The following is a 21,326-nucleotide window of genomic DNA, read 5'->3' on the forward strand; positions in this document are numbered from 1 at the left end:
TAAAGCTAGCAACCTTTGAAGTTGCTGTTGTCAGTTTGATCCCATATAGCTAGATCTTTAAAAGAGCACAGTGCTCAAGCAGACATTCTTTACTAGTTAAGTTACACTATTGTTTTGTTTAAAGAAGACTTCAGGGGATATTTTGGGTTTCAGGTTTGAAGATTATCTTGGGGCAATAGATACGGGGGTTCATCTAGCCTCAGTGGCTCCAGAAAGTTTGGATTCCATGAGAATTTTAAATTCTGTTCTGCATTTTCCCCCTTTTGATCAGGATTCGTCTATAAAATCTTTGATCAGAATGTTCAGTAATAGTATCTGAGCACCATCCAGTTCTCCTGGTCTTGTGGCAAAGGAGGCAGTTGTTGATGGAGAAAAGTCAATTTCAGTATTGTAAGGCTGGAGTCTGCAGAGTGGTTCATAGGCCAGATTTGGCCCACTGCCTGCTTTTGTACAGCCTATGAGCTAATAATCATTTTTACCTTTTAAAATGTTTGAAAAAAAATTAAAAGAATAGTATTTCATGACATGTGAAAATTATATGAAATTCAAATGTCAGTGTCTCAATAAAATTTTATTGGAACACAGCCACACCCATTTGTTCACATATTTTCTTTGGCTGTTTTCACTCTATAACAGCAGAACTGATTAGTTGCAGTAGAGTTAGTATGTGACATTCTCATCACTTTACATTGCTCCAAAAAAACCCCAACCCGTTGCTGCTGAGTAGATTCTGACTCATAGTGACCCTATTGACAGAGTAGAACTGCCCCAGAGGATTTCCAAGGAGCAGTTGGTAGATTTGAATTGCCGTCCTTTTGGTTAGCAGCCAGGTTCTTAACCACTGTGCCACCAGGGCTCCACATTGCTGCTCAGTGCGCTACAAATCACAGTGATGTAGTTACAACTCACCAGTATTTAAAGTGCCATGGGTTATCACCTATCTATATGAAAAGACACTTTCAAAGATGAAGTACATAAAATCTTGTTACAGATCAATATTACCAGATAAACAGCATTAACAATCTATTGTTAGGGAACAGTAACTTTGAATTCTAATTAAACAAAATGCTACCCCCTCCCAAAAAATAGAATTACATTCTTCTCATTAGTAGACACTGTTATAAAACATTATACTCAGTTATTATATTTTTAATTTTGTCAAAACATTTGTGGAAATTTTTTTTCTTTCTTGCTATATAAGAACGTGTGTAATAGCTTCAATTTTCCTCTTGGCCTACCAACCTAAAATATTTACTCTCTGGCTCTTTACAGAAGAAGCTTGACATCCCTTGCTCCCTGTGTTTGTTGCAGTAGTTTATACCACTGTCTTTCATTTGCGGTTGAATATTGCTGATAAGTTTATTTGGCCTTACTCTTCTCTGGTCACATAACATGTTTGCAAGTTAATTTGTGCAAAATTATTTTAAATGGTGGTTGGTAGTTGTGTCACACAAAGGTAGCAGATTGATCTACTTTGTTATTTATTTATTATAAGCCCCGAGATTTTGATCGCTTGTTTGGGAGCTAGATTTAAGTGTGCTTCAGTAACTCAGCATATTTCAGGGAAAAGCCATTTTACCGATTTACCAGCAGTTATACTCAAGGAGCCCTGTTGGTACAGTTGTTACCGGGTGGAAATCAGGTTCTTGCTCGACATGACTCGTATTGGCCAATAGATGAGAGACTGAGGTGGGAGCACAGGAAAGGCACCTCTATTTCTTTGTACAAGGAAAAGGGAGTCAGTCGGACCTGCTGCTGCCAAGACTGCTCCCCAAGGGCGGGCAGGCAAGTTACTTTTAAGGGGTTTACAAGTAGGGACTTCACGTAAGTTACGTCAGCAACATTCTTAATCATACTACGCAGGCGCAGTGAGGTTTACATAAAAGCAGGATTCAAATGCAATGCTCGGGGGGAGGAAGCCAAGCAAAGAAAATAGGATTTTTAATTCAGCACTGCGGGGGCTGTCTTATTATGGCTAAGTGCTCAGCTGCTAACTGAAAGTCTGGTATTCGAACCAGCCAGTGGCTCTGTGGGAAAAAAGGCCTGGCGATCTGCTTCTGCAAGGATTTCAGCCTAGGAAACCCTATGGGGAAGTTCTCCTCTATCCTGTAGGGTCGCTATGAGTTGGAATCAAATTGACGACACACAACACCACCACACCTGTTATCATTTAGTTAATTTGCTTAGAGAAACTGGGTTCTACTCTTAGTCTAGTTAGTTTTTTGTTCTCAACCTTGCTGCACCTTAGAATAATTTGGTGAGCTGTTAAGAAGACCAATTTCCTGGCCATACCTCAAATCAAATCAGAATGTTGTGGGTAGCAGGAGGAGGGCAGCAGAGTTTGATCAGTATCTAAAAGGCACCCAGGTGCTGTTTTCTTCATAAGGAAAATGGGGCTAACAGTTGCCTACCAAGAATACCTACTTAACTTCATTGTGAGAATCAAATGAATATGGAAAGACTAATAAAACCATATTATAGTTTATGGTCAGGATTTTCTTATAGTAACACTGTATATGTAAACTGAAGGCCAGATTCCTGGAACCTTAGAAAAGCCTTGATAATAGGTGTAAGAGTCAAGTTTTGTTTCTTTCTTTGACCTTGGGCAAGGGTTTTAACCTCTTAATCTTAAAATTCCTTATCTTTAAAATGGAGATGATAATAGTATCTACCTCATAGTGTTCAAGGATTAAACACGCTAGTGTGTTTAAAATGCATATTAATATAATGCCTGGCATATAGTAAGTACTCAATAAAAGATAGCCATTATATTAATAATAAAAGCTACAAACAAACTGAGATATGAAAGGACCTCTCCAGCATAGAGGGTTGTAGCTATCATAAAAACGGTACTTTTAGAATTACCTGTAAGATAAGGCAACAGATGAAAAGCATTGAAAGAGGGAGGAGTGGCAGTTAGAGTAGAGGCAGGGAGACAAACTATAAAAAATGCTTGGTCATCTCAGAGTCAGAAATACCTCAGTGTTTCCTTAGAATATCACTGTTTCGACAAGAGGCATCTAAAAAAGGGATACTACTAGTATCGTGTATCTTTACCCAACTGGGTTACATTTTGGTTTGGGGTTTGGTTTTGGGTTTGGTGTTTTTTTTTTAAGTTTTGGCATTTAAAGTGTTTGCTTAGAAACTTAGGTTATGTGGAATTACCACACTACAAAAGTGTTGGATAAGTGAAGTGTTTTATATTATATCAAAAACCCATGGCTGCTGAGTTGATTCCGACTCATAGCAGCCCTATAGGACAGAGTAGAACTGCCCCATAGGGTTTCCAAGGACTGGCTGGGGGATTCGAACTGCTGACATTTTGGTTAGCAGCCGAGCTCTTAACCACTGTGCCACCAGGGCTCCACTCATATAAGGATGCAAATTTGGTATCTAAATGTTGAAAAAACTACTTAGCTTTTGTTTATTTTTAATTTTCATCATAATCTTTTCTAGGAAGATTCCGGATGTTGCACCCATTGTAAGTGATCAGAAACCATCTGTATCAAAGTCTGGACGGAAGATTAAAGGAAGGGGCACGATTGTATGTGTGTTAAGACTTCTTTTTTCAGATTATTTATCTAAGCAGTAAAATTTATTTTTCCTACAGGCAAAATCCTAGCATTAATTTTAGGTATAATCCAAACTCAGTTCTAGGAACTAGTTGTATTTTCCATAGTTTGGGAAGATACTGTTATTATTTACTGCTGGTTTTGAATGGGTGTAATTAGGTATGAAATGAATATGTGAAACAGTCAGTATGCTAAGGAATCTTAGTATGTTGAATAATCTAGGCTAATGAATATAACCATTAGGACTTTGAAGAGGAAGATTGCATGTGGGATTACAGGCGAGTCTCGGCCTTTCCCATCTGCTTTTCATCCCTTATGTTTGAAAGAACTTCATACCATCCTTTTGGTACTTGACTCATTGCCTTTAATGGAGTCTGAGATTGGCTCTTATACATAACTCTGTCCTGTAGCAGACTCTGTAATAGAGAGACATTTTTTAAATAGTTATTCCCATCTTTGTTTTTAAAGCGCTATCACACACCTCCACGATCAAGATCCTGTTCTGAATCAGATGACGATGACAGCAGTGAAACACCTCCACACTGGAAAGAGGAGATGCAGAGGTTAAGAGCGTACAGACCACCTAGTGGGGAAAAATGGAGTAAAGGAGATAAGTAAGAGCTTTGAGTATAAGCACGGTCCTGTACTGCTGTATTTTAAGTGTCTCGAGGGGATAGAGACTTACTTTTAGACCTTTCATGAAAGGTTGACAGTCAGTATTAGATGGTGACCAAAGGGAACACATTTGGGAATACTTGGTGAAAGTAGTGCTGTTAATAAGGAGGGTGGAACCAGGCTTTGGAGAACCAAAAATGTGTTCTTCCTCACAAAACTGTAAGCCTACTGAATTTCTTAAAAATTTCTTGTTCAATTTTATAAATAACCAGCACTTAAAAATTATATGGGAGATTCTTTCCTAACCAGGTCTCTTAGTCACTGATGAATTAATTGATAGGAAAAGCTGTACCCAAGTGTGTGCACAATTTCTGACTCCAAGGACAGTTGCTTCTTCAGAGGTGTACCCATCTCTTACCCTCAGAGACACCCTGTAGTAGAATGTCTGTGTTAGAAATGGAGCCCGCCCCAGAATAGCTAAACATACCATTGGGGCCCTGTATAGTTCTTTATGGTGGAGTTCTCTTTTTCTCTGTTAGCATTTTGCAAAATAGTTTGAAATTGCAAGAGGGAGGAAAAGGCATGGGTCTGCTGTACGAAAACAAATGCAGGCTTAGACATAGTGGTGCTGAGGATTCTCAGATATGAGCCCTCACATCACTTGCAGAGATTGCAGAGCCTCCATTTGTTTTCATGTACTTCTCCCTCAATTTCTGTAGTAAGTGGTTTAACTGAAACCTTATGGGAAAGTCCTGATTACTTTTGTGAGGCTGAGCTAAAACAATAGTCATGCTAGCCTTTTAAAAAGAAGACTTTCCTCAAAGTTCAGGTAGCCATCCTGTATCTGCAGAGAATCAACAAAATTGTTTGGGAACTTGGTTTGACCCTCCCTCAAAAATGACACCTGGAGGCAGAAGGTTATGAGCAAAGCACAGCCAAGAACTCAATGTGTAAGCAATGCTCTTGTGATTAGTTGGTTTCAAAAACATTTCTCTATCAAATTTGAAACTCCTTACTGAGCTTTGAAAAACTCCTTTTCTAAGTGCATCTGTTAGTAGTTGTTAGTGTGTATCTGTGAAATTATGAAGGTCACGATCAGGCCTATCACTGTTTGATTCATCCTTCTTACCTATGTTTAAAGTGTTGATAGAGTCAGTGTTTTGTTATTAACAAAGCTTTGTCAGTGCTTTTGCATTGACAGCAAATGTCTTTAAATGCTTGTAAATAATTGCATGGATATTATGACTTTTTGTAGGTTAAGTGACCCCTGTTCAAGCCGATGGGATGAAAGAAGCTTGTCCCAGAGATCCAGATCATGGTCCTATAATGGATATCATTCAGACCTTAGTACAGCAAGACACTCTGATGGTCACCATAAAAAACGCAGAAAAGAGAGAAAGGTTAAGCATAAAAAGAAAGCTAAAAAGCAGAAACATTGTAGAAGACACAAACAGACTAAGAAGAGAACAGTTATCGTACCATCTGATGTAGAATCCTCAAAATCTTCCACCCGACAAACAAAATTTTCTTGTGATAGGGAAAGGAGATCTCGTTCTTCCTCATTGTCTTCTCGTCATTCATCAAGGAGGGACTGGTCTAAATCTGATAAAGATAACCAGAGCTCTTCAACCCATTCCAGCAGAGACTCATACAGATCAAAATCTCACTCCCGGTCTTACTCTAGAGGAAGCTCAAGATCAAGGACTGCATCAAGATCTTCATCACATTCTCGAAGTAGATCCAAGTCCAGATCTAGTTCAAAGTCAGGTCACCAAAGGACAGCATCAAAATCACCAAGAACAGCCTCTCAGTTAAGTGAAAATAAACCAGTTAAAACAGAACCTTTAAGAGTAACAGTGCCACAAAATGAAAACGTAGTAGTCCAACCAGTGGTGGCAGAAAATATTCCTGTAATACCATTGAGTGACAGTCCCCCGCCTTCAAGGTGGAAGCCTGGGCAGAAGCCTTGGAAGCCCTCTTATGAGCGAATTCAGGAAATGAAAGCTAAAACAACCGATTTGCTGCCCACCCAAAGTGCTTATAGCTTAGCAAATGTGAAAGAGACTGGTAGTTCATCATCCTACCATAAAAGAGAAAAACATCCAGAAAGCGATCGGAGTGCTTATTCCAAATACAGCGATAGAAGTTCAGAAAGTTCACCTAGGTCCAGGAGCAGATCTTCTAGGAGTAGATCTTATTCCAGATCGTATACAAGGTCACATAGTCTGGTTAGCTCACATTCAAGGTCTAGGTCGCCATCATCTAGATCTCATTCACGAAATAAATACAGTGATCATTCAGAGTATAGTAGATCATCTTCATACTCTTCTGTTAGCAGCGATGATAGAAGACTAACCAAGAGGAGGTTTAGATCCAGTGGGAAAAAAAACAGCACTTCAGGTAAAAGGCACAGCAGCAGCTCTGAAAAGACACTTGGCAATAAATATGTCAAAGGCAGAGACAAGTCTTCATATCAGAGAAAGTATAGCGAAGGCAGGTCATCTTTAGATTATTCTTCAGACAGTGAGCAGTCAAGTGTTCAGGTTGTACAGTCAGCCCGGGAAAAAGAGAAGCAAGTCCAAATCGAAGTAACTAATAATAAACAAGAGAAAAAGAGAGATGAAGAGAAATCCAAGCCTGAACGGGAATGCCCTCGTTCAAAAAAAAGAACTTTGAAAGAGAATTTTTCTGATCACTTAAGAAATGGTAATAAGCCCAAAAGGAAGAATTATGCTGGGAGCAAATGGGACTCTGAGTCAAATTCAGAACGAGATGTGACTAAAAACAGTAAAAATGATTCTCGGCCGTCTTCTGATAAGGAAGAAGGTGAGGCTACATCAGATTCTGAATCAGAGTTTGGTGAAATTCACATCAAAACCAAACCTACAACAAAGTCTTTAGCAAATACTTCACTGCCTGATAGCAATAGTGTTTGGAAACCAAGCCAACCGCGGTCATCAACCTCTGATTCTGGGGGGTCCTGTTCCAATTCAGAAAACAACAGAGGAAAGCTACAGAAGCACAAACATGGGTCAAAGGAAAATCTTAAAAGAGAACACACCAAAAAGATGAAAGAGAAATTGAAAGGGAAAAAAGACAAAAAGCACAAGGCTCCAAAACGAAAACAAGCTTTTCACTGGCAGCCTCCACTAGAATTTGGTGAAGAGGAGGAGGAGGAGATTAATGAAAAGCAAGTTACTCGGGAGTCAAAAGAAAAAAAACAAGTTTCTGAAAATGGTGAAACCATAAAAGATGACACTCAGAAAACTGAGAAGTCCTGTGAAGACGGCAGCGTTTCAGGTAAACATAATGCGGTGAATATCTCATCAGATCTTGAGCAGCATACTAAAGATGAGCGTAAACTCAGCATTTCTCCCACAGTTTTAAATACTGAGGAAAACGTAGCCAGTTCACCCCCAAACATCCAGCATATTGAAGAGAGTGTCCCAAGTGGAGTGGAGGATGTGCTTCAAACAGATGATAACATGGAGATTTGCACTCCTGATAGGAGTTCCCCAGCAAAGGTAGAGGAGGCTTCCCCTCTAGGAAACTCCAGGTTTGACCCCCCAGATGTAAGCACTGTTCTCAAGCAGGATGTGCAGACGGAGAATCCTGAGGCAGAGGTAGTAAAACAGGAAAGTGGCGTGTCTGAAAGCAAAATGACAGGTGAAGTGGGGAAACAGGACAGTGGCGCGGCCGGCTTGGCCAATGCTGTAGAAAGTACCGTGAAGAGGGAGATGGCTGAGAAGAGCCAGACCAGCCTCGTGGATAACAAGTGGAAGCCCCTGCAAGGTGTGGGGAACCTGGCAGCACCCACTCTTACTTCATCTGGTGCTGTGGAAGTTAAGACATCGACTGCTGTCCCTGAAATGAAACCACAGGGCTTAAGAATAGAAATTAAGAGCAAAAATAAAGTTCGACCTGGATCTCTCTTCGATGAAGTAAGAAAGACAGCACGCTTAAATCAGAGGCCAAGAAATCGAGAGAGTTCAAGTGATGAACAGACAGCTAGTCGGGATGGTGATAGCCAGTCCAGGAGCCTAAGTAGATCTCGAAGTAAATCTGAAACCAAATCAAGACACAGAACAAGGTCTGTCTCCTATAGTCACTCAAGAAGTCGATCGCGAAGTTCCACGTCCTCTTATCGGTGAGCAGTGTTCTCTTTCTTCTCCCAAGGAGAGTTTGTTACTGTTTGTTACTATGGAAGAACAGCACAGTAAGGGGCAGGATCACTATTTCCAGATGTCTGAAAAGGAATAAGACGTCTTGTTCTTTGTCACCCAGAGAGTAGATTGAGAACATGGGGAAATAGGGATTTTAGGGGAAGAAATTTGGGCTTAATGTAAAAAACTCTGTTGATACCAATTAAAGCTCTCTGGCAGTAGAAATGAGCTGCCATGGTAGGTGGCGAGGGCTCCGTCTTTAAAGGTGTGAGGCTGCTCTCTTGCCTGTCGGTGCTCCATTAGAAGTGAATCCTGAATTTCAGAATAGATGGGACTTAGAGCTCATTACTTTAACCGTCCATTTCACACGTGGAAAGTGAGGGCCAGAGAAGCAAGGTTAACCCAAGGGCATGCAGCTGGTTGATCTTTATTCAGAGGGGAAAATGGTAAAAATCATCATCCTTACGTTTCTGGAGTGGGGAGGTTCAAGTTGATCCAGCTTTTGTCATCAGCGTGGACTGGGTAGTGCAGAGAATGAGAATTGAGAACTAAAAAATTAGTGATGATAGTATGAAGTTAATAAGTAGTTTGATTGTTTTCCTGATGATATTTCATGGTTTTACTTCAGTCTCTTGATTACTCATATCCCTTAATTTTCATCATTCAATGTTTAACTTCAGTAAGAATCTTTGACTACTTTTTCCTTTCTAGTTATCCCTCAGTCTTTTTTTTTCTCTTACCGACCCAGACTTCTTAAAACAGGCATTACAACTTGCCGTCTGTAATAACTGTCTCCCACTTCTCATTTGCTTGCTTGCAGTCTGTCTTCTGGTCTTCCTTACCCTCATCCCACTAATCCGACTAAGGTTTTCATCTACTTCCTCATGGCCATTGCCAGGGCATGTTTTCAGCCCTCACCTTCTGGAAGCCCTCTGCTGGCTCTCCTCATTGCTCTCACACCATTCTGTCCCATCCTCGCCTTGTGGGCTCCTCTTTCTCCGCCTGCCCTGACTCCCCAACAGGCTAGATTGTTGGTGAATCCTGACCTTTTCTCTCTGGATTTATATTCCTAAGTCAGTTGCCTGTTAAGCTACTCTGGTCTCCTCTCTTCTCACAATCTGCCTTACCTTTTACACTGAGAGAGCTGTGAGCTCTAGTGATGCTGGGCAGTCTACTCATTTACCTTCCTACCTCTCTGCCTTTGGAGTGGATGGTATTTAATAAATGAAGACAGTGAAGCATAGGAAAGCTAAGGAACTTGCTCTGAGCCCTACAGCTAACAGGTAGTAGACTGAGAGGGCTGAGCCTGGACGCTGCCCTGCCTCCCTGGTTTCATTACCCAGCTGGGCCCCACTCCCTGACTAAGTTCTAATTGTTTGTTGAATAAATGACTAGAATCTCATTAGAACAGAGTGTATTTATTCTCTTGTAGATAAACTGTGGAAGCATATCATGTCTTCTAAAACACAAGTCCATACTGAATAAAAGCTATGATGATATTATATAGGTCGCCTGTACCTGTGGGTGTTTGTTCTGTCCTAGAATGACAAGTATAAAGTAGGAGTAGAGGGTAGAGTGGCAGGTGAATGAAAACCAAAAAAAACCTGTTGCCGTCAAGTCAATTCCGACCCACAGCGACCCTAAAGAACTGGCCCACAAGGTTTCCAAGGAGTGCCCAGTGGATTTGAACTGCCAACCTTTTGGTTAGCAGCCGAGCTCTTAACCACTGCGCCACCAGGGTTTCCAAGAGGGGTTGAATTTTGCTACTTAAGTTTTTGTTTCTTTTATTAAATATTAAGTAGGTATAAAAAATAAAACAGACAAGTAATATTTGTTAAATGTATATAAAATAATATAATGGATATTCAGTGTAGCTGTCATTTAGCGTGAAATATAGAACATTAATATACCTGATGTAGCCCTACCCAGTGGCACCCCACTTTCCCTCCTTTCCTAGAGTTAACCGTTTTTCTAAATTCTTGTTTATGGTTTTGTTTTTCTTTATAGTTTTATCACAAGTGTTTCTATCTTTATATAATTTTGTTTTTGCATGCTTTCAAACTTTTCTATAGATGAAATTCTATTTTATATATATAGGTGTTCTTCACTTGCCTTTTTTATTCAACATTATGTACTGGAGATATATCTCTGTTGAAACATGTAGATGTAATTCATTCATTACATAGACTAGTTCATTATAGGTCCATGCCTTAATCTTTTTTTAATCCATTCTGCTGTTAATGGAGATTTGGATCATTTCCTGTTTTGTTATTACCAACAATGCTCTATGAGCATACCTGTACCAGCCTTTCCTGGTTTCTCTTGATTTCATTCTGTTTGATTTAAGCCCTGGTTGTTTTTGGATTGCCTTGTTAGCTGTCACTGTCATACCCACTGTGAGGAGCCCGTGAGAGACCTTTCCAAAGACCTTAACTCTTGTTGTGTTTTCCCCTTCCTTCCCAAACAGTAATTAATTTTAACAGCTTGGTGTGTTAATATAATTTTTTTTTTCACTGTTTTAACTGTAGATCAAGAAGCTACTCAAGAAGTCGGAGCAGGGGATGGTACAGCAGAGGTCGCACAAGGAGCCGGAGCAGTTCCTACCGCAGTTACAAAAGTCACAGGTGAGCTCGTGGTCCCTGCCCTGCAACGTGGCCTCCAGCCTGTCTGCCTTTCTTGGCTGCACAGGCAGGGTGGCATAGCTGTTGAGGAGAATCCTGTCATTGCTGTATACCACGCTGGCCTGTTTCTCATCAAGCTCTTTCTTTCCAAGAGCCACAGAATTCTTCTGACTATTCCCGGGATGGGATCTTACCAGAGTGAGCAAGAGAAGCAGTAGAAATATTTAAAGAAGGCCCTGGCTCCTACCTCCACCTCCCCTCCAGTACATCTTCCTTAAGCAAAATTCACATCTGCAGTCCCCTCTTCACTTAGAGATTGGGATAAGAAAATCTTAGAGAGGGGACCAAAAGCAAGAAGTGTGTGAGGGGTGACCCAGGTTTCTGGTTCTCCCTGCTTCTTCCTCTCTTTGGCCTCTGAGGTGTTGTCCGCTGCTACAGCCTCAGTGTGCTTACAAGTGTTCCCGCTGTCCAGGCCTTCTCCTCTCCCACCCAGCCAGAGCCTCCCCAGTGACTTTGTGTGCACCTCATAGATAAATTGTATAAAACTTAATCTTTCTTATGAAGTCCAATAAAAAACTGGTGGTAGATTTCACTGTGTTGAAATGGACAAAGAAGTGTCTAGATTTTTGATCAGCTTGTCCTGCCATGATGATCCACAAAACGATGTTCTTTTTTGTGATTAATATTAGGTCGTCTAGCAGGAGCAGATCCAGGAGCAGCTCGTATGATCCCCACAGTCGATCCAGGTATGGACGGGGATTGGGTAGCTACCCGCAGGGGTAGAATTGAAAAGCCTGTTTTATAAACTGTTAAAAGTGTTGCATCTTATTAAATAACTTAAACACATCTGTTTGTCTCATAAAATTGTACCCTTTATAAATGAGATCTTTTTGACAATTTTTATCTGTTGGCCCATTGTACACAAGTGTCAAAAGTGATAATTGATGTCAAATTGTAATGGCAGGTATTTATTGAATATAATTGCTTAATAAGATCCACCAGCCTCAGTCAAACTAACTCAGTGTTAATTTTGTGGTATTTTTCTGCAGAATTGAAATTAACATTTTTCTTTTTAATATGGTGTCTGATTTGGGACAAATGTTAAATGTTTCTAGTGCTTGTTATGCAGATATGTCCTCACACTGTCAGATAGTGCCCATGTTCCCCCCCACCTAATGGAAATATACAAGTATCTGAATGGGAAAATTTAGTGTTTGTTGTTGCTGTTAAAGCAGGTCCTACACTTACGATAGCTACTATAGCAGGAGTCGGAGTCGAAGCAGAAGTCAGAGAAGTGACAGTTACCACCGAGGCAGAAGTTACAATAGGCGGTCCAGGTAGGTCTATCTCTGCTAGAGCACTGCAAGTTACTGTGGGCATTGGTGGGGAGGTGACGGGCTGCTAGTAGAAGGGAAAATACAACCTTCTGAGACAGAGATACTTCTTTCTTTCCCTGAATTTCAACAACCCACAGGCAGCTACCAAAAGTGGCCTTTGAATTAAGAGTTGCTGAGTAATGTTGGTTATTGTTAATGTTTGAATCTAAAATGTATCTTTAAATATTCACATATTCTTGGACAAACATTTCTTTTGGAAGGAGTAAAGAGAGAACGCCACTAAACCATGGCCCAGTTGCTTAAATAGGGCTAGTTGCTGGAAATAACAAAGCCAAATTGTCCATTTTTTTAAATTAAAAAATTAATATATAAGTGGTAACTTTGGTGAAGGGTAAGACAGTACACAATACTGGGGAAGCCAGCACAACTTGTTCAGTGTAAGGTCATGGAAGCTCCATGGACAAATCCAAACTCTCTGAGGGACCGAATTACTAGGCTGAGGGGCTGTGGGGACCATAGTCTTAGGGAACATCTAGCTCAATTGGCATAACATGGTTTATAAAGAAAATGTTCTACATTCTACTTTGGTGAGTAGAGTCTGGGGTTTTAAAAGCCTGTGAGCAGCCATCTAAGATACTCCACTGATCTCACCCCTTCGGGAGCAAGGGAGAATGAAGAAAACTAAAGACACAAGGGAAAGATTAGTCCAAAGGACTAATAGACCACAACTACCATGGCTTCCACCAGACTGAGTCCAGCACAGCTAGATGGTGCCCAGCTACCACCACTGACTGCTCTGACAGGGATCACAATAGAGGGTCCTGGACAGAGCTGGAGAAAAATGTAGAACAAAATTCTAACTCAGGAGAAGACCAGACTTACTGGCCTGACAAAGAATGGAGAAACCCTGAGAGTATGGCCTCCCAATACCCCTGTAGCTCAGTAATGAAGTCACTCTCAAGCAAGTTTCAGCCTTTAGCCAAAGATTAGACAGGCCCATAGGACAAAATGAGACTAAATGGGCACACCACCCCGGGGGCAAGGACTAGAAGGCAGGAGGGGACAGGAAAGCTGGTAATAGAGAACTCAAGGTCAAGAAGGGAGAGTACTGACATGTCATGGGGTTGTTAACCAGTGTCATAAAGCAATATGTATACTGTTTAAAGAGAAGCTAGTTTGTTCTGTAAACCTTCATCTAAAGTACAATTTAAAAAAAAAAGATACAATCTAAAAAATATATATATATAAAATGTCATAATCATTTGCCTCAGAAGCAGGATTGAGATTTATCCTTTCAATTATTTAGTAGTGGGTGTGTGTATTTGGCTAGTACCGCAGAAGTCTTTATTGTGACTTTCTGTAGTGTCACTATTCTTGGTGGCATGTGGTCTTGCCTTCCCCCATCCATTGCAGCTACAGTGATTCTTGTGAAGTGTCAGAGTGCTTTGGACACTCTTGCTTGAAACTCTTCAAGGACTCCCCCACTGCACTCAGGGTCATTTCCAGTCTCCTTAGCATTGCATGCAGGGCTCCTCCACTTACTAATCCTAGCTTAGGCTCATTCTGGCCTCTCTTCTTTAACGTGCTGGAACCTTCTGCCTGGAATCACGCATGCTGAGTTCACCATCTCTCCTCCTGCCCCTTAAAATGGGCAGTTCCCACCTACTCTGCATGTCTCCACAGCAGCCTGCCATCCCTGGGAAGGCTTCCCTGATTGCTGACCCTGGGGTACAGCCCCTCCGTGTGCTTCTGACGCAGCCTTTGCTCCTCCCGGGGCTGTCCTTGCCTCTGACTTGTTTATCTTGCCCACTATCCTGACTGTCTTTGAGCCCCAGGGCATCGTATTTTGTCCATAGTCCCTAACAAAGTGATTGACTCTCAGTGAATACTTTTCAGAATAACTGAATGGTGACCATAGCTGGGTTCTCTTGACTCTCAATGTCCCAGTGGTCCTGTCCACACCTGGCCCCACCCCCACCCCTCCTTGTGCCCACTTGGATTTCCTTACCTGTAATGAAGCTCTGTCCATGCACCTTTTACCCTTTACTTCCTCAGGCAGTCTCAATCCAACATTGATGTTCATTTTGGGTACCATGGAAAGTTATTCTGCTCATTTGCATGAACGGATTTCAAATCATTTCCCAAGATGTGATGTTTCTTTATTTTATCTTAACCTTGATATTACTACCATTTGTCACTAAAAACATCTTTGAGAAGTACACAGTGTTGCCACAGTCAGTACCCCGCTTGTCTACCCACTTCCGTAGTGTTTTCGAGCCACTCGTATCAAAAAAGAAACTCTAAGAGGAATTCAGAGAGTTGACATTTTAAAGGATTTTGCATATTTGTTTTGTTGTAGATCTTATGGCTCTGACAGTGAAAGTGACCGGAGTTACTCTCATCACCGGAGCCCCAGTGAAAGCAGCAGATACAGCTGAAAATGCCCTTTTTGGATACTAATTGTATCTTATTTGTAAATATCTGGTGACTTAAAAGTTTAGAAACTTAATGGCAGTCTGTTGTTCTATTTCAAATATTAGAAATGAATTTCAAGGGGATAGACATTTCTTGTTACTTGTTCATTTATATGTATGCAGAAGTATTTAAAATAATACAAATATGTCTCCTAGAAATATTTTTGTGCCACATTTTACAGTAGCCAAGTATGGAAACAAATTTCATTTTCTTGAATCAAGAAATCATGAGATTTATCTAAGTGTGATTTACAATATTATTTTAGATAGACTGTTTCTCTCCGTCTCTTGTATTCCTTAGAATACAGACTCTTTTCCCCCGTTTTTCAGGTTTCAGCATATATGCTGCCAAGCATAGAACTGTGAAGGAGAACTGTTGAAGGCGGCCAAATATTTATATACCAATTACAGAGTCTTGTGCATATGTGCGCCTAAAAACAAACCACCCGGAATTGATACTGATGGTAGCTAGGAGTATAAGGCAGTGGCTCTAGGGTTCTTAACTCATTCCTGACTTCTTGGCTGTCTCAGAGAATCAAGAAAGTGGTCATCGTATAACCCACTGTCTGCATTACTTCAGGCTAGAGGGCAAGGTTAGGAAGAATAAATCAGCCTTAATTATAAATACCTGCACTGTCTCTAAAGACTTAATGCTTTATTTGTGCTTTTTAATAAATACTATCAGAAATTTAGGGTTGTAAGAAATAATCCTATTCCAGTTTATGCTTTGGTGCTTGGTACCTTTTGGTGCCTCTTTAAGCATTGTTCTCATATCTTATACATTAGAATCCCATAAGAGAGAAAAATGAAATGTATTTTTTTAATTCACCAGTACTGAAAATGGTTCCTTCTGAACTATCTTCACTTTGAATATTTGGGGAGCTTCTCCCAAGCACAGATGTGGGCTGGGGGTCCTGTGGAGCAGGCAGGATTGGCGTAGTGGGTGGCGTGGCCACCCAGGTCTGTTGTACATAACTGATGTGTCTGCTTCTGGAAGAGTAGATTGAGGAACGAACTTCGAAAGTGACATCAAAGTCTAACTACCATCCTGGGAACATTTGGTAGGACTTTTCAGTGTTTCCAGTAAGGGACATAGCACAACACTAGCTGAACTGTTCCACACACCAGCACGTTGCACCTGCTTCCTCTGTGACCCCTACTGGCTCAGCGGAGCCTGGCACGACATGAGGAACCCAGGACACCAGGTAGCGGGGAGGGCGTAGCATACTGCATAAGTTACACGTTTTCAAGGCTTTGGATGGTTCCTCCAAAATTAATTTGAGCTGTAAAGACTGGTATGATTTTTTTAATCTTTGGTTTGATTTTTCCCCCAAGTGTACTTAATCACCTTAGTGCCAGTTTAATCCACTTAGGCGGAAGAAATTGACGTTGGATGTTTGATGTAGAACCCTGTGCCGTCTACCTCAGGCCCTGCCTGGTGTATTTGGGAAGTAGAAAAGAGTCCTCAGTTGGAAGCATGTGACAGCCCTTAATGGACAGAGGGGTGACTTTGGGTGAATTAAAACCATCATCCATGTTAAGTTGCATAAACAGGGTTAGGTTGTCAATTTTTTGCTAAGTTGATAGGCAAAGCTGCATTAGAAAACAGGACTTGAGTAAACGATACTGGAATCAAATAGAAAACAAGGTGTGATTCATATTAAGGGTTTTCAAAAGCGGCCTGCAAAGGAGAATATTGCTTTAATTCAGTGGGGAAAAAACATACTCAGAACCCAAACAGAAACTGCCAAATCTAATTTGGTTAAGAAAAGTTACCCTTGGGCAGTGTATTAGTTTTTTATTGCTGTGTAACAAATTAGCCTAAACTTAGCGGCTTAAAATAACCCCCACTTCCTAGCTGACAGTTGTGTGGGTTATGAGTCTAGCACGTTATCGCTGGATTCTCTGCTGAGAAGACTGAAACCAGGTGTCATCAGGACAACCTTCCTTTCTGGAGCTCTGGGGAAGAATCCGCTTTCAGGCTCGTTCAGGTTGCTGGCAGAATTCAGTTCCTTGCAGCTGTAGGACAGAGGTCCCCTTTCCTTTCTGTCAGGTAGGACCTCTCTCTCAGGTCCTTAAGGCCACCTGCATTCCTTCTTGCGTGCTACCCTCCATCTTCAAACCATCGATGGCCTGTCAAGTCCTTCTCTTTCTCACACTTTGAATTTCTCTGACGACTACTTCTGTTTTAAGGGTTCATGTGATTAGATCAAGGCCACCCAAATGATCGTTATTTTGAGGTCAACTGTGGCATATAACATAATGGAATCACAGGAGTGATATCATTCACAGGGTCCAGGGATTCGAGTGTGGAACCGAAAGGAGGGGTACATTTTAGAATTCTGCCTACCTCAGGCAGTAACTTTGCCCATCTCAGCTGTGGGTATAATTTTAACCTGAAAAGGTGGGCCCTAGAAGCCTCCTTTGTTTTCTCCCTGGGAAAGGACAGCCCTCAACTGCAACATTCAACTTGTTGTGTGTTTACTGAAGTGAACTACAGAAATAGCCTTTCTTCCTAAAGTGGACTGTTCTGTATTTTGAAGTTATTTTTAATAAAACTGAATTATGTTGTGTATTGTGCTTCTTAATAGAAAATGCATTATTGAGCTGTTTTTTGTAGCATCCTGTTTACTGCAAATGAAATATGATAGCTAGTAGTGTTCAAAACTGTAGAAAATACTTTTGTACATATCGCCAACGTCTAATTTGTATACACTCCAATTAAATTTCCCTACAACTTGGAAGGGGGGACCTTGTAGAAATTAAAATATATACTTAGTCTAAAGATCTGAGTCTGCACATCTCATCTTTATTCACCCAGGCTTCAAATAGTCTTTCTGAAATGGAAAGGAAAACACTGAGTCTCTGCTGACCCAGCCAGCGAAGAGGCTTCCTCTCTCTCTCTGCAGCTTATTTTCTTCTAGCTGTGTGTGTTGTGGTGGGGCAGGAGGCGGGGAGCCAGGGAGAACTCCGGGCAGAGATGGTCACCTCCACAGATAAGCATTAATGGTGCTTGGTCTTCTCCCCCTGGAAACTCCAGATTTTCTCCAGGCTTTGCTGTCGTCTTCCAGCTGAGGTACCTGCATCCGGATATCTTTGCCAAGGAAGGAACATGCCCCATCACATCTGTAGTCTGCCTTGGGACAGTACATTTACCTGCTAAACCACCTACAACCTCCACCTCCCCTCCCTAACTGCAGTTCACCAGGCAGGCGCATGTCACTCACTCCAGGAGAATACATTCGTGGTGATATTTTTAGCATCCACAGGAGAATTTGCAGGGCAAGTACAATTAACTTTTGTCTTCTCAGAACTCAGAGGAATTTGTGTTTTCTTAGTGAATACAACATAACTTCCCATGGTAAGACTTGCAGACATCCAGTTTTCTAAATCAAGTTAACAGTGGACCACCAAGTTAGACAACTCCTGAAAATTGTCTAATCTGGATGCATTGCTTTAAAATGTAAAGAAAATGCAGAGCCTGTTTGCTGTGGGAGAACCCCTAATAAGGTTCCTTCATGTTCTTACATTTTTAGTGAGCTGTAGGATCTTTATTCACATTCTGATAGTGATGAGCTTTATCAGTCAGGCAGTGTTGGGGGCCGGGGGCAGGTATGTCAAGGGCTTCTTTGGTGTTGAATATTGTTCTGAATTACCCAGGCATTAAATAGGTAATAGAATCCAAGGAAAATGCCCCCTCTGGCAAGAGGCCATGAGCACTGATGGGGCATCACTGTTTGGAAGGGAAAGGAGGCTCTATGTGGTGTTACAGCAAGAGGCCCACTAGTGAGTGTAGCCTTGAAGAGGAGTGCTGCAGACTAGTGTGGCCAGGTGAGGGACCAGGAAGCCCCACCTCACAGAGTGGAAAGGACAAGTCTTAGACGTCCAAAGGACTGGTCTTTTGAAGAGGGAATCGCCTCTGCTGCCATAGTGAGAGGTGAGAGCCTGAAGTCCCACGAGGGACTTGCTTGGCAGGGAGTTCTTTGATGCTGAGAGGGCAGCAGCCTCTCAAGAGTCGAGAGGTATCGGGAGGGTGAGTCTGACCCACGGCAAGAGGGGCTGAGTACCCTAAAAGAAGACAGCAGCTGCTCACCTCAGGACAGACTCTCGGAGGCTCCAGCCAATGCCTGATGAGTACAAGGGCGAGGGGAGCCCACCGTGCAACACACACCAAGTGCAGGGGGTGTTAACGGTCTGTGTGAAGAGCTCAGGAGGAGGTGGAGGCAGTGTTCCTCTTCCTCCCTGTGACTCAGAGGGCCTCTGGTGTGGCTGGGCCAAGCTCAAGGCCACGGGCAAGTGCCTCTGCCTCTTGGAGACCCAGCCACTCTGCCATCTGTAGGCATCAGGCTGCAGCTCTGGCTCCACAAAATGAGTTTCACAGCCCACAGGACCCAGGCTGGCCTGGGAGTGCTGCCCCTTCAACCAGCTTAGGGCCATGCGAACATCAGGTAAAAAGAAAGGAGTGACTTGGGGTCTCCGGACAAACATCTGTGTTCTGTGACCTGAGACCAGACCCTGGGCCTCTGACTGCTCATTTGTAATAGGCGCTAATGGTCTGTGGATCACCCATCTCAGTTTATAAGCTCTGAGAGAGGGTGCATGTGACTGGTGCAGCTAGACCTGGCAACCAATGGTGCTCATCCCCTGCCCACACCTGGAGATGAGCCTGTCTCCTAGAGGGCCTAGGCTGGCCCCTCACCAGCCCCAGGGTCACCCAGTGCCTCCTGTAACTAAAGTCTCTACCACCAGGCCAGATTCCCAGAGAAAACCCAAGGAGGATCCCTACTGACCTCAATGCCTCCGGCCTAATTTGACTTTTTTTTTTTTGAAGAAATAGATGAACTTCTATTAAGCATCTGCTCTATAGCATGGAGGCTTTGGGCCAGAGCCACACTGCCTGGGTTCAAGTCCTGCTCTGATATTTCCTAGGATTCCTGGGCCCCAGAGACTCCTGAGCCTTCCCTCAACACTGCGGGTAAAGAGCTCCACAGGGTTTCAGTGAGGGGCCAGATGCAATCCCTAGTGAGAGGCCCAAGAGCCCTTGAGCCAACAGGCAGGAGAGAGGCCTGCAAGCTGCCAAGGAGGCCTCGAATGCCAAGGCCATGATGCTTATGCTGCATGAGGGAATAGGGCAACCCTCTGGTTTGCATTAGGTCCCCACCCAACCCCGGGCAGCTGCATTCTATTAGTGCTGGGCTCAGCTGAGGCAGAAGGAAGGAGCAACTCCCCACCCCCACCCTGAACCCCACGCCCAGCCAACCCACATTCCCCCACTCTGGAGGGCCCTGCATCAGCGCTCCGGTGGGTAGCTAGAACCTCTCTGCCACCCCCACCGACCTATCCTGTATAAGTCAGGGACACTCTCTGTTCTCTGGCGCTGCCCACTCTCCCCTCCCTCCTTCTCCCATCTCGGCTACACACAGCTGCATGCTCCATGTGCTGAGCCTTGCACTGCTCCCCACCCCCCATACATGAGGCTTGGGATATTCTTCCCAGCTTCAGTGGGGTGAGTCTGGTTTTCCCAACCAAGCCTGGGGACTCCCCCCTGCACAGTCTGGGTCTGCGCCACCTCTCTGTCATGGGGGAGAAACAGGGCTAGATACTTTGGGAGGTTGCAAGGAAACCCTGGCGCTGGCCTATAGAGGCAGGGGCGTGGCTTTGCTGACCTTCCCAGCACCCGGCCCCAAATGCCTGGAGGATCAGAGAGCTCGGCTCTGCCAAGTGAGCCGTCTCCACAAACTCCAGCCAGGGCAGGTGCTCACATGGATACCTGAGATCCTCCTCCCCAATCCCCCAAGACCCAGACCCACCTTACCCCCTCCAGGAAGTCTGCCCTGACCTCCCCTTTGAGGTGAAGCTCCCAAGGAATGTCCCTCTCTTCCTGGGTTTCAGTTTCCATGTTGGCCCAGGCTGACATGAAGCTTGAGGACCAGCACCCAGGCTGCGGGGGAGGAGACTTCTTACCAGCTCACTTCCAAGGCCAAAAGAACAATTCCGCTTATTTCTGTCCAGCCACTCCCACCAGAAAAGAATCTTGACTCCACAACACCAAATCGCCTCCAGTTGCCTGCAGGTGCCAACCTTTCCTGCTTCCTGGCCTTTGCAGGTGCTGTTCTCTTGGCCTGGAGTGCCCTCCCTCTTCCTCTTTGCTTTTAATGCTGATTCAACTTACAGGCCTCCACTCTGAGCAGCCTCATTTGGCCCACCAGACTGAGCTCTTCAAAGTTCCTCCCTGCCAGGTCTAGTGACCCGGGTGCCAACAGCCTCTCACAGAGCCCAGGGCTCCCCCAGCAGATGGGATACAGGGCAGAGATGCAAGAGGGGAGTAGCTGGGGTCTTCAGGGAGGCTGAGACACTCCCCCTCTGTCTCACCCAGGCTCTAGCCCCTCCTTTGGCTTGGCTGTTGCAGCTAAGGCCAATGCCAAAGGGCCAGCAGCCCTACCTTGGTCATGCTGGCCACACCCTCTGCCAAGCCTTGGCTGGGAAGTGGCTTGGGAGTGTCCTGTGCAGCCCTTTCCCTGCCAGGCTCCTCCCAGCCCATGGG

General features: G+C 43.4%; 1 protein-coding gene across 6 annotated transcripts in view; it reads left to right on the top strand.

The window, feature by feature from the left end:
- The window catches only part of NKTR (natural killer cell triggering receptor), a 58,464-nt gene extending 40,865 nt beyond the window's left edge, over window positions 1–17,599 (top strand). For 4 of the 6 annotated variants that reach the window (XM_023725982.1, XM_023725991.1, XM_023725992.1 and 1 more), the window contains 7 exons: window positions 3,457–3,544; window positions 4,041–4,186; window positions 5,443–8,334; window positions 10,879–10,974; window positions 11,661–11,717; window positions 12,204–12,308; window positions 14,668–17,599. In XM_023725982.1, coding sequence (XP_023581750.1) covers window positions 3,457–3,544; window positions 4,041–4,186; window positions 5,443–8,334; window positions 10,879–10,974; window positions 11,661–11,717; window positions 12,204–12,308; window positions 14,668–14,746 — 3,463 coding nt within the window. In that variant the 3' untranslated portion in view covers window positions 14,747–17,599. Of the gene's footprint in view, window positions 1–3,456; window positions 3,545–4,040; window positions 4,187–5,442; window positions 8,335–10,878; window positions 10,975–11,660; window positions 11,718–12,203; window positions 12,309–14,667 lie in introns of those variants that run through there. The other 2 variants (XM_023725984.1, XR_002823073.1) reach the window with 2 other exon arrangements.
- The last annotated feature ends 3,727 nt before the right edge of the window (window positions 17,600–21,326 follow it).

This window comes from Trichechus manatus, unplaced genomic scaffold (genome assembly GCF_000243295.1).
Source record: "Trichechus manatus latirostris isolate Lorelei unplaced genomic scaffold, TriManLat1.0 scaffold00001, whole genome shotgun sequence".
NCBI lineage: Eukaryota > Metazoa > Chordata > Mammalia > Sirenia > Trichechidae > Trichechus > Trichechus manatus.